The 13,662-nt window shown below is 42.5% G+C and overlaps 1 protein-coding gene across 1 annotated transcript in view; it reads left to right on the forward strand.

The window, feature by feature from the left end:
- The window catches only part of CLSTN1 (calsyntenin 1), a 62,080-nt gene that overhangs the window by 15,542 nt on the left and 32,876 nt on the right, over positions 1–13,662 (forward strand). The window contains exon 2 of the mRNA XM_077130839.1: positions 12,805–12,861. Within this exon, the coding sequence (XP_076986954.1) occupies positions 12,805–12,861 (57 nt within the window). The remainder of the gene's footprint in view (positions 1–12,804; positions 12,862–13,662) is intronic.

A 13,662-nucleotide genomic window follows, 5' to 3' on the forward strand; every position in this document is an offset into this window, starting at 1 on the left:
GTTTGGCAGATCATATGCTAGTCTAGGGTGTTTTGTTTGTTTGACATTACTTTGATTACCAGTGATCCAGTTTTTACTAAACTACATTCAGTAAATTGTTTCCTCTTGAGGTCATCTGATCCATTTTCCCCCTATAGATAAAGTCCTTTACTTTTAAAATTTTTTAGTTTTTTGGTTTTAAGATGATGTGCTTTTTTTCTTTTAACTTTTTTTTTGTATATTATAACATATATACAAAGCAAAGAAATAAAAAGCAGTAGTTTTCAAAGCATTCTTCAACAAGTAGTTACAGGACAGATTTCAGAGTTTGTCATGGGCTACCATACGATCCTCTCAGATTTTTCCTTCTAGGTGCTCTGGAATATAAGAGGCTAGAGGGCTTAAATTTTTTTTTTTTCCAAAAGTTCTTTACTTTTAAAATCTGGCAGTTTGTCTTCCCACTTAAATCATCTCTCTTTGCTTACATGTTACTGTATCGCCTAGTTTTTAAATCCCTAAATTTAAAAAGTCTGCTAATCTAGTGAAAAAAATCATCTTCTGAATTATATGGATAGAATTCTAGTAACAGAGGGGACTTGAGAAATCATTGAGTTCAGTTAGCTCATTTTATCAAAGAAGACACAAGTGAAGCTGTTATTTTGTCAGTTTGTGGTTTTAATAGCTCAGAATATGAAAAGTAGGAATAAGTGGCGGAGTCCAACTTAGAGTGTCTTTACCTTGAGTTTTTTGTTTGGTATCAAAGAATTTTCAGAAAACATAAATTTGGATGAGTTGTTGCATTTCATGTGCAGTTGAGTCAGGAAAGCAGATTATTGAATTGGAGAGGTTCTGAAAATTCTGGAGAAATTGTACATTTTATTTACAAAGTTACATGGTTTTCAGCCCTGTGGCACTTTTACATGGAAGCCATGCTCAAATCTCAGTTCCAGTGTGGACAGGAGCCTGGGGCGGCTGCTGCATCCCTGACAGCATTTGGTGGCATGAGCCAGTCTTGCTGGAGCCGGGTCTAACCAGGGGGCGCCTTCCTTTGTGGAGGACAGCCATGATTTGTAGGGCAGCTCCTGGTCTGCCTCTATCCCTGGCCCTCTCCCTGTCACCGTGCATATCACCACCCATATCTTTCCTTAATCACCGAGCTTCTAGAAACTAACAACCTGCTCTGGTCATGTCCTTCTCACTCCAGGCCCATCAATCGTGGGGGTTAAAAACACACAGTAGGGCACAGTAGGAGTGGAATGGACCGGTCAAGAGAATGGGTGTGAGTTAAACTGTTGGGGTTCACCCCCCAGCTCTGCTACTCACTCGCTGTATGGTTTGGACAGTCACTTAACCTCTGGGTCTCAGTTTCTTCATCTGTGAAATGGGGGTAACGAAAGGCCCTCTCTTAAAGGGGCATTATGAGGATTAAACACCTTTTTCCAAGTGTTCAGAACTCTTTATAAGCAAGCGTTATGTGTTTGCTGTTTTGTTAACTCAATTCCATGGGCTCACTTTTTAAAACGAAAGGGAACCATCATCTCCTCTCCTCCTCACCAGCTTTTTAACGTCAAAGCTGAGCATTTTCTTTTCCTCCGACTGTTCTTCATGTGACTTTATTTCCAAAATCTCTGCCAACCAGCCTGGTCTCTCTCTCCTTGGGTGCACCTGGGGTGTAGTTACCGCCTTTCAGATGGGGCAGAGGGTGTCTCACCTCACATGGGGGGGCTAGCACTCCCATGTCTGGACCTTTTACCTGCCTTGCCGCACCGAGCTTTCATTTAACCCAAAATCCCAAGCCCTCCCGCCCCAGCTGAGGTTTAACCATACTTCTCATCTTTAGGCTTGAAGTTCTGATCCTTAGTGCAAGCTCATCTTCATTTGTCCTCATTCCATCTCATCTTGCTGCGTCTGACCCTCCATCCCATTCTGTCCAGTGGTTTCAGAGCCTGCCTCCAGATTCTGTCACCTGCATTGTTGATTCTGGCTTCATGTCCTCAGATTAAATGTGAAAGTTGAAGAGAGCCTTTGACAGGTCACCAATGATGGTTTATTTGTCCTCGGGGAGGTCCTTCAACCTATTGTAAATCTACCCACCTGTGTCATTATCCCTTCAGTTTCCCCATCTTGCTCTCTATCAGGAGGAAATCGGGAAAGTTCTCATCAGACACCTTGCCACAGTTTAGTTCATGGTTCTGGAGTTTCAAATGAGTTGGAAGTGAAGTCTTCAGTGTGGTGCCTGGTCCTTTAGTTGTAGCTGCTGTCATTCTTTCAGATTCCCCTTGACTTTCCTGATAACTTTCCCAAAAGAAAATGTTTCCGTAACTCATCATTCTCATGAACAGTTTGTCTGTTCTTAGTGATTTCTTTTCCTTCTGTCAAGGCACACACACACAAAAATCTTGAATTTGCCCATGAGCAGTGTCAGACTGATGCATAGTTTGCAATATCCATCTTTTTCTCATTTTGAAAGTTCAGTTATTTGAATGCTTTACAGATTTCTTAAAGATCAGCCTTCATGTAGGCTAGCAATACTGTCCGTAAGTTTTCTCAGTGCCCTGGGATTTAAAATATCCAAAACAACTTAGGGAAATTAGGTCCTTTTCTTTTTCCTCCGTGGTCTTTAGTTCTCATCATTATATTGATCTCGTACTATCAAATAAAGAATGTGCTTCTTGAGAGACTCAGTGGGAAGAGAAGATTGAGCTGTTTCACTTTCTGTGTTCATCATAAACACATTACATCCATTTTATTTTGAAAGTAACATAAAAAATTTTGTGTAAAAGCCTTTATCATGTATTGTTAGTATTGTAAGAAAGAAAGTAATAAAAGGGAAAAACAATAGGGGAACAGGGACAGAGTCTCGATTTTTCTGTGTCGTGGATTTATTGGACAATTCTAGTCAACTCCCAGCAGTACTTTAGGGGAATAGCTGTTAAGAACTTTACACTGATAGTGGGTGTCAGCTGGTCTTGAATAGTGGGTGGCCTTTTTCGTACTGTTTGTGATAAAGTTTCCCATTGTATCTGAAGGTCAGGAGACTAAAAAAACATACTGATCTTGGAAATTGCCATTGGACTATTATGTTACAAGTCGGGACAGCACCTTGTCCTTCTTATTTCAAGACAAATGTTATAATGATAAAGAAGAAATAAAAGGGCAAACCTGGCCTGTGTTTTCTGATAACATTGCAAAATAACAAATTCAAGGAAAGTGTGGAGGTGGTTTGTGTATAACTAGATTTCTGACTGGCTCGCATTGTAACTTAATTGATAAATGGATGTGTACAATTCAAGTTGACTTTAAATGTTGTAAAAGTTGTTTGGCTTTGTTCCTCTTGTGCTGTATATTCTTTAGAAAGTCACATGAAAATATGTGAACTCTAAATTTTTCATGGCTGGCTTTTTGATGACGGTGTCTAGAGACTTGTGAGACATGAACTGAAAGGCATTAACAGGTTCTCTTCCAAAAATGTTTGCTTGTCCAGTGCCTACATTTCTTACCTTAGTTTCTACTTTTATATTAAATCACTGAAGTTCTTTGCAAAATGCACATATGGGTTCCTTAAGTAGTTACCATTCATTAGAACCCAGCTCAAATTAATTTCTCAGATTAACTGGCCCATTTCTTAGCCGGACCTTGAGAAAATGAAAAGTTGAAGGACGTGAGTTTTGATTTGATGCTGGTGAAGAGGTCAGGAGAATCTGGACACATATGCTGGTGGGGGTGGGGGGTGTAGATGTTGGAAACCTGGCTGCAGGGGACATGCTGGGGACCTGCTCTCCATGTATAAGAGGGCAGTGGGTGACACCGGCCACGAACTCCACCACCTTGCCGTGGTCTGCCTGTAACAAGTCCAAGTCACAGGCAAGGAGGGCCCTCATTCTTCAGCAAGCAGGGGCCAGTGCTGGAGCTGCTGCCGGTGCTGGGTCAGGGCCTGGGAAGAGCCAAGGTAGGAGAGGTCCCTGCCTGCAGAGCTGTCCCTGGTGGGGAAAGCATGGCAGAGGACGTCTGAGAGGCCAGAGGGAAAAAGGCTGGCTGAGGCCGAGCAGCCTCTCCAGAGGGCCTCCACGCATGGACCCTGTGCCCAGGGTGGGCCGGGAGGGGTGACCCGGGGGTGTTCCACGGCACCTCACTGTGGTGATGGGTCAGGCCTGTTCTCCACTGTGGTAGTTAGATTCATTTGTCAACTTGGCCAGGTGAGCATACCTAGTCTTGTTGCTGCGGACATAAGTCAGTGGTACCTGAACCTCATCTGTTGCTAATTACATCTGCAGCCGGCTAGGAGGCGTGTCTGCTGCAATGAGTGACGTTTGACTTAATTGCTGGTGCTTAAATGAGAGAGAGCAATGTAACCCAGCCTAAGCAGCTCAGCATTCCTCATCTCAGCACTTGCAGCTCAGCCTAGGCCTTTGGAGATGCAGAAAGAAGTCACCCCGGGGAAAGTTGTTGGAACCCAGGGGCCTGGAGAGAAGACCAGCAGAGACCATCCTGTGCCTTCCACACAAGAAAGAACCTCAGTGGAAAGTTAGCTGCCTTTCCTCTGAAGAACTAACAAAATAAATCCCCTTTTATTAAAAGCCAATCTGTCTCTGGTGTGTTGCATTCCGGCAGCTAGCAAACTAGAACATCTGCCCTCTGGGGGTCTCGTCCCCCTTTGTCTCTGAGGATTCTCATTTTAGTAAGTGAGGTTTCTCCACTTTCTCCCCTCTCCCTACCCCTGAGGCACACATCTGAATGAGGCACAGTCTCCAACGCTATCCCCCCCCCCCTCACGAAGCTTAATTCTGAAATTATACTCAGTTTCCTCACATGAACTTCCCCTTGGGGGAGCAGAGCTCGGGACAAAACTCCCAGGACAGGCACGCGGGCCCCACACTGGGCTCAGCTCCCTGCGAGTGCCAGGGTGCAGGGTGGCTGGGTGGGGTGTGCTAAATGTCAGGACCTGAAAGGAGCCTGTGACCCCAGAGCCCTTTCCCCAGCCCCCCAGCCCTACCCCCCAGCCCCCATGCTAGAGCAGAGTCCTGAGGGAGACCCCGATTCCTGAGAGTTTAAGGGTCACTCACCTTGCCCATCAGCTGTGAGCTTGTGGGGGCCTGGAGGAGCTTCCCGGGAGGAGCTTGTTTCTTGCACGTGGGTGGGCGACTCCCTCCCTTGACTTCTGTATCATGTTGCATCACGGTTGTGACATTAAAGACCGGCCTCCTGTATGGTCGTGGTGGTGAATATGGTTGTTACCCACAGACACGCTGGCTGGGGTCTGGGGTGCTGCCTGCATGCCTCGTTTTATGGGGCTGATCTTAATGTTGGTAAAAAATAATTTGGGGCGGGCCGCGGTGGCTCAGCGGGCAAGAGTGCTTGCCTGCCGTGCCGGAGGACCCCGGTTCGATTCCCGGCCCCAGCCCATGTAAAAAACAAACAAACAAACAAAATATAATAAAACAAGAAAATGTTTAAAAATGTTTCCCTTTCTTCCTCCCTTCCTTCCTTCCATCCTTCCTTCCTTCTCTGTCTTTCCTTCCTTTCCTCCCTCTCTCTTAAAAAAAAAAAAATAATAATAATAATAATTTGATTAAAAAATTAATAGACATCTACACTTCATGCTAGTGAAATACTTTTATTTGCTTACCGAAAAAGTGTATGAATGTGATATTAAGGTAATTTGGAAATTTTAAATATAGCCTCTTCTGGAAATCTGGTAGAAAAATGAGATAATGGATAACTGTTTAGCCCCTTTAAAAGAAACATTTCAAAAACATTTTGGGGAAACTTCTTTAAAATATACTAAATGTTCTTGGTGGCTTAGAAGTAGTTCCTATACAGTTCTGTAAATGGTACATGCGGAGAGCACATCTGCACAGACCCCTGTACCGAGCACTCCTGGAATTTGTTTTATCAAAGGAAACCCTTATACTTACTTACCTCCTTTCCTCGCTTCCTCCCTCCATCCACCCTAGGTACATGCACCCACCTCCTGCCCTCCCTTCTTTTTTCCTCCCTCCATCCATCCATCTTGTTTTCTTTTTGTATTTCTCATAACAGTGACGCAAAAAGTTTTAATTACATACCCTCCTGGATAGCTTGTGAAGATGCCCATCTGTAAAACTAGGGAATCCGTACGGGATGCAAGTCTCTTGGAGGTTGTCTTATTTTTAATAAAAGTTTGATAAAACTTTTTATCTTTATCACTTGCACCTCTCAGCTTTATTTAAAGCATACTCTTATTGTTTCAGCTTCCATTGCACTTTGTTACTTTCAACTTTTTTGTGTCACTGGCTTTAAGCACTCTGAAAACGTGGCAACAGTGTTGCACTTTATTTGGATTTCTTCCCTGGTCTCTTTTCACTGGGTATGTAGGAAAGCGTCCATGCACTGTTAAACTATTATTGCTGAATAGTATTAAATACAGGTAAAAACATAATTTTACATTTTGCTTTCTAGTTACATTGAGGTGCTAGATGAAAATGCCAGATTTCTGAGGGTCAGTGAATAGAGGTTTCACTGGAAATTTTAGAAAAGTGTGGTTCTTAACTTGGATAAGTTTTAATGGGAGCCTTGAGCCCCTAAGATCTCCTGCCTACTGCCATGTTTGTGTTTTTTCCTGGGGAGGGGTTCATTCATGGTTTTCATTGGGTTCCCAAAAGAATCCATGTTCTCAAAGAGGCTGTGAGCTTTGCTTTAGAACAAATGTTCAATTATTTGTCTTTAGGTTTGGGGATGCTATATTTAAGCCAGATTTAAGAGCAGAAACATTAATTCCACTTGGCTTTTTTTTATCCTATTTTTTATAAAGCACATTTGTGATGATCACTTCCTGATTTCTCAGAAATAGCGTTGTGATAGAGGCATGCGCACACCCTCTCTCGTCTCATTTTTTTCGCAACATAGCATGTTTTATTATTTATTAATTTAAAAGAAACCAGATCTTACCAACAATATGCCACATATAGTTCAGACCCAAATAAGGGTTGCTAGTTATTTTGTATTTTCTCCTCTTAGGAAGTGAAGAGTAATTAAATATATATATATATTCTACATATATAGTCAGTAATTCTTAATATCATCGCATAGATGCATATTCATCATTTCTTAGTACATTTGCATCGATTCAGAAAAAGAAATAGAAAGACAACAGAAAAAGAAATAAAATGATAATAGAGAGAAAAATAAAAATAAAATAAAAATAAAATAAAAAAACTAAAAAAATTAGAATGATTTCTAAATGTTGTGTTAGTTAATTTTTTTAGTTAATTAAAAAAACCACACACACACAAAAAACTATTAAATATATATATATTTAAAAAATAAAAGGAAACTGATGTTGTATTAGCCAAAACTATTTCTAGAAATAACTTCAGCTGAAAGGATAGTTACTGAATATATAAATTGCATGCAGTATTACTGTATTGATTAAAAAGTTTCCTATTTTGTTAAAGTTGCTAGCTGTGTGTGTGCTGCTGTTGTTTTGTCTCACTCCTAATGGCACCACTCTGCTCTAATACTACTTTTCTCCTTCCTTTTTCTGAATTGAAGGGAAAATAAGGCCTCTATAGAGTCAGAAACTTGGGGTTTGCTTTAGTTGGGGGCTGCAGAGGGGCCAATTCCTTAAGCCTCGCTCCACTCCTCACCGCTGGCATTCTGGGCCACACAATTGTTTCTAAAGCTTAGGATTACTTTATCAGCACGTATTTATTGAGCACCACAAAGCAGGCTTAGAGTGGGCCCTTTGCTTGTTTATAACCTTCTGGAGGGCCCCATGAGGTGGTGACCAGATTCAGAGCAAGCCAGGTGCAGAATTTGTATATTGAGTCCCGTTTGATTCCAAGGTCCCTGCCCTTTCCACCATGCTGCACTAACTGTTTGAAACCTTGAGCAGCCTTTTGCTGTCTAAAGAATCTTGAGAGCCCATCACTGTGGCTTGGAAAGGGGCACTCAGGTGTGCCTAGAATCCAGGTGAGGCCCCTTCTGTGTCCTCTTCCCTCATTCTTTTAGAGCCAAATATTTATCACTGCCTAGCCAGTCCCAGAACAAGCCAAGCACTTTTCTCCCTTTGTGCCTTGTATCGTCTCTTTACTCTGTGCAAAGTACTTGCTCATGTGGGAGAACCCTCACCTATCCTTTGAGCTCCTTGTAAGTGCGCCCCTTACACTGCAGGTGGTCCTAGGGTTGTTCTCAGCTGTTTCTGGCTGTCTGTCTTCCAGACATTTGGGGGAGTTGCACTACCCCACCCTCTTGAATTTGGGTGGGGCCACTGCTCTTGTGGGTTAGGAGCCAGAGTGACTTGTGTCCCTTCTTGTGGAAGATTCAGCTGCCCCAGGAGCTCTTCCTCCTTCCCTCTAGCATGGGGACTGGCCACTTCTGAGATGGTGGCTCTGCTGCCTCTTTGGACCCTGTGTGACCAAGGGACATCTCCCTGCTGACTGTGATGGATGGACCTGAGGCATGAGTGACAGACCTTTGAAGCAGGTTCTCACCGGTCTTGAGTGACACAGCTCCCAGCAGGGGTGAACTGTCCCGTCCCCTCGTTCTCTGTGGCCTTCAGAAACATGGCCTATAGCTGCATCTCATTGGAATTTGGATGATGGTGGTTGTGTTCTCCAAGACAGTGACTTGGGTTCCCAAGATTCCACGCCTTGCACAGAGCCTTGTGCTTGGTGGGTGTCCAGGCCACTTGCTGGAACAAGCCTAGTCACCAGCTCCGTGAAGCTGAGAGTACTCCAGGCAAGAAGCTCGTTGAAGGACTGGAGATGGTCTGGTCCTAATATAAGGATTCATAACTGGGGCATCTTAGAGAGTCCATGCGAATGTAAGCCTTTTATGTTTTGATTTTGGAACTGTGCATTTTATCTATTCCAAATTTCTTTTGAGGGGTGAAAAAAAAGAATCAGCTTGGGATTTTAAACTCATCTCATTTAAGGTGTTGTGAAAGGCATCTTTAACAAAGGGCCTGGTAGCACTGAATACGTTCCACCCCTTTGTGAAGAGCGAGGATTTTTTGATCTACGGCTGAGACTCTGGTGCATGCAATCAAAGGCACCTGCTGCCACCTGGCGGCAGTGTCCCATAATTGCAGGTTCTTTTGCTGGACCAAGGTTGAATCTGCAAACCAAACAACAGAAAGTCATTTGGATTTAGCAGTAAAGTGCCTTGAGTCTCTTGAAGCATCCAGCTGTCCTTATTTAAAGGACCAATGTGACCAGTCTAGGTGGACTGGAATGAGAGGGGGCACTCTTCCAATTCTTTTTTAGAAACAGTGATTTCCAGTTTATAAATTAATCAGCAGCAGAAGGTAGATGGTGGGTGGTTCTGGCTGGTGTTTGAGTCCTGGGTGAGACTGCGGCCGCGTGTGGGAAGCAGGCAGGCTTTTGGCGATGCCCTGCCAGGGTCTCTCGCCTGGTGGTCTGGCAGAGGGCTAAGGTCTCTTTAGCCCTAGATGCTGTCTGCTAGGGAGGCATAGTTGCCCCTGAGGTTGACATCGTATTCTTTAATCTTGATTTTTCAATCTGTGTCTGATTTCAACAGACTAAAATCTACCATTGCCACGAGAAAATTAGTCGTGTCTTAAATTTGTAGAAGTGTACCGCTGATGTGTCCCTACATTTGCAAAAGATCTGATTGCCAGCCTTCCTATTCTATTATGTTAGGTTAGTGATGCATCATTTAAAGTTTAGGAAATATTTGAGCCTGGCTAAATATGTTTTTGTTTTTTTTTTAATGATCTAGAATGTGATGAAATGAATCTGATATAGAATCTCAATGTAGATGACATTTCCTTAGACTTATTAGTCTCTGTCTTCATTTATGGTTTTTAAAATAATTACAGAAACCTCAGTCACCTTACTTGTATAATGCAATTTGAATGTGATGAAATATTTAAAGTGTCATTCATTAAATAATTTAAAAGTTCAGTCTTTGGAAGTGGCCATATCCCTTTGTTCTATTGCCGGCTTAAAGGGACAATTTAGAAATTTTGAATTATAAAATGAGAATACTGGGTAAAAATAAAATAGCTGGGATTATAGCTATACAATTACTTTTCCCCTTGAACTGACAAGTTATTTTCAGCTGTAGGCTTTCCATTTGGGTAGCAAAATGAAATATTTTATGCCTACTATTTTTACATTCTTGTTGGGTTAAATAAAGGCTATAAACTAGTGAAAATATCAGGAGTTTTATGGACTCCAGTGTTGGAAAATACTTCACTTCAATTTTATTATTTATTTATAATTTCATTAGGGAGACCTTAAAATATTAAAACAAATTGAAATCAAATATTGCCATTAATATAAATCTAATGAATAGTTTTTATTAAAATATTTTTAAGAGAAATCTTCATACGCATACAGCCCAACCATATTATACAATTAATGGCTCACAGTGTCATCACATAGTTGTGTATTTATCACCACGCTCATTTTTAGAACATTTTCATCACTCCAGAAAAAGAAATAAAAAGAAAAAACTATTACATCCCATATCCCCTTCCCTTTCCTCTTATTGATCACCAATTTTTTACCCTTCATCCCCCCCCATTATTTATTTATCCTTTTTTTTTCACGCATCTGTCCATACCCTGGATGAAAGGAGCATTAGACACAAGGGTTTCACAATCACATAGTCACATTGTAAAAACTGTATCATTGTACAATTGTCTTCAAGAATCAAGCCTACTGGAACACAGCAGAATAGTTTCAGGTACTTCCCTCCAGCTACTCCAATACACCATAAACTAAAAAGGAGTATCTGTATAACGCATCAGAATAACCTCCAGGGTAACCTCTTGACTCTGTTTGAAATCTCTCAGCCACTGAAACTTTATCTTGTCTCATTTCTCTCTTCTACCTTTTGGTCAAGAAGTTTTTACTTTTTAAAATGAGAAAATAGTGACAAATTGTGGAGTTTTGGGAGTACTTTCTTTCAAATGACATGGTTAACTATTAACATGTGTACCTTTAGGAAGTGCATGCGGTTTATTTACAAAGGTGTTTGGAGAGGATGTCAAGTTCCAGTTAGGTAAAACGTTCAACCTGACTGCAGGATGGGATTGTCTTCTGTATTGGCAGAGCCCTCTGGGATCAGTGGCAAACTCTGTCAGGTACAAGCAACCCCCTCTACCAGTTAACTCCTGGCTGGTCTGTCATAGCTATGGGGAGTATTTAGGACAAGGGCAGGTGTGCCTTTGTCCGAATTCTCTTTTTTACCTGCAACTCTTGTCCCAGGAGCAGCTTGTGGGGGGTGGGGGGTGGGGGTGGGAGGAGAAGATGTATTGCAGGGGCACTTTAAAATTTTTGGTCTGGGTTTGATTTTATTTTATGTCCCTCCATAATTTAACCACAGCTTACCTTTCCCAGGCTGAACTCTCAGTATTTTGGTTCACCCATGCTATACTTCTAGATTTTGTAGCCTCCTTTCTTGGGACATCCACCTGCCAAAAGCATGCAGAAATAAAGCACCTTCCCAGTATCTAAAACCCTAGATCGTATCTGTTCTATTCTCAGCTCAAAAGCTGTTTTCTCTGTAAGAGTATTTACAGATCAGGGCATGGATTTATTTGTACTGTGTGAGGTTTCCTTATATATTCATTCATTGCCAAACAGATATTGAATAATTATGTGCTTTTCTAAGAATTGGGAATTAGCAGAGAGCAAAAAGGTTGTACCTCCCAGAGGCTGCGTTTTCATGTGTGCCGTGTGTGGGGTTATAGAACTAATCACAACACCACTTTTTCACTTTAACAGGGAGCCAGGCACTTCTGTTGGCATCTCACGTAGAGGGACTGACCTAATCACACAGCCTTATGAGGTGAACTTAAATGCACAGATGGGAGACAAGCTAGAGAAGCCAAGGTCACAGGCTGAGCAGGGGCAGTCAGGCACCTGTGTCCAGTGTTTTGACCCACCATCGTCCCCCTGCATGCAACACACACAGAGGCCTGGAGAGGGTAGGTCCCAGGGCAGAGCTGTTTTAATACTAGCACGACGTTATTTGCCCCTTCCTCCTCTCTCAAGTGTACAGTGGAGCTTCCCAGAGGCTGCGTCATTTGTGACATTGCAACAGATCGAATGCAGACTCTAGCTGTCTGCTGTAATGCCAGGCAGTTCAGAGATGTGCAGAAATGTGAAACAATGCAGCTCTTCTCACTTAACTGTGGGAAAATGCAATTATTTTTACAAAAATCTTATTTATGTTAAATATAAAGGATTTTTTTAAGATGAATTAATAAATAAGTATTAAAATTTTCTTATAGTGAACCTCTAACCAAGTAGATACTGATAGACAGATATAACCCACATAACCAAAAGCTGTTTGATGCCCTTGGTAAATTGTTGGTGTAAGTGGAGTTTGTTTTATAAGAGTCACCCTGGCTAGGGCAAGAGTAACAGCGGGGAAGTTGGTTCTGTGGTTTTGGCGATAGTCCAGGTAAGCAGCAGAGAGGGTGAGAGATGGCTGGGTCTGGGTTTACTGTGAAGCAACGTGAAGGATTTGCTGCTGCTTTGGACGTGGGTGCGTAAATGTCTGGGAAGTGTGCCGTTCATTAGAAAGATGATGGCTCTGCTCTGGGCTCCCCTTCGTGTGCCCTGAGAATGGTACCCACGAGGCCAGGGAAGGCCCACGTGCTCCTGAGCGTGTCAGAGCATTGCACAACACCTAGAACATCACATTGCGCCCTGGGACGTTGCATGGACGCTGGCTCTAGCGTCTGCATTCGGCTTTAGATACTTGTGGTTCGACGTGTACTTATAGAGAAGATTCTGGGCCATTCCTTCAACAAGCAGTCACTGCTCCTTAGAAATTAAAATTTCATGCTATTCCTTTTGGTCTTTCCAGGGCAGTTTAACTCGGGAGTATCCGGAGGTTATAATGTGGACTGTTACCACTCGGCAGGTGAGAATGAAAAAGGAATGAAAGGATTTGAGCTGTAAGATGAGCCAGAGGTGCTGGTGGGGTAGGAAGCGGCTCAGCGTGGGTTGCTGAGGCAGGGCCGTGGCCCATGTGCCTGGGAAGGGCTCCCCCTGGTCCCAGGAGCAGAGCCCCAGGCCACGCAAAGGGGTGCTCCTGTCCCCTTCATCCCTTCTTCTTATGACCACTGCCAGCTCATTGGGTCAGGTCAGTGAAGGAAGTGTTTGCCCGCAGAGCAGCTCTTACCTTAAAAAGCAAAAATAGTAGTCCCAGTGTCTGATGGTGAAGAAATACTCTCTCCTCCAGTGATCTGTGCAGACCCCTCAGGAGGTTGGCTGTGGCCCTGGTTCCAACGGAGGAAACTGAGGCTGAGAGGTTAAGTCACTTGCTCAGGCCCACACACCTCGTGATGGAGGAAGCTGGAGCTCAGCCCAGCTCTGACTCAAAGCGGGTGTTGTTGTGTTTTTTTCCTCTAATGCAGCTTTATTGATACATATATAAATATATATATATAAATCAATTTATTTTTTAATTAAAATTTAACAGCAGGCAAACTAAAACATTAACATGTGATCATTCCATTCTACATATATAATCAGCAACTCACAATATTATCACTTAGTTGCATATTCATCATTTCTTAGAACATTTGCATCAATTCAGAAAAATAAAAAAGAAAGAAAACAAAAACAGAAAAAGAAATAAAACAAAAACAGAAAAAAAAGATTATACATACCATACCCCTTACCCCTCACTTTCATTGATCACTAGCATTTCAAACTAAAT

The sequence above is a fragment of the Tamandua tetradactyla genome, chromosome 2, assembly GCF_023851605.1.
Source record: "Tamandua tetradactyla isolate mTamTet1 chromosome 2, mTamTet1.pri, whole genome shotgun sequence".
Lineage (NCBI taxonomy): Eukaryota > Metazoa > Chordata > Mammalia > Pilosa > Myrmecophagidae > Tamandua > Tamandua tetradactyla.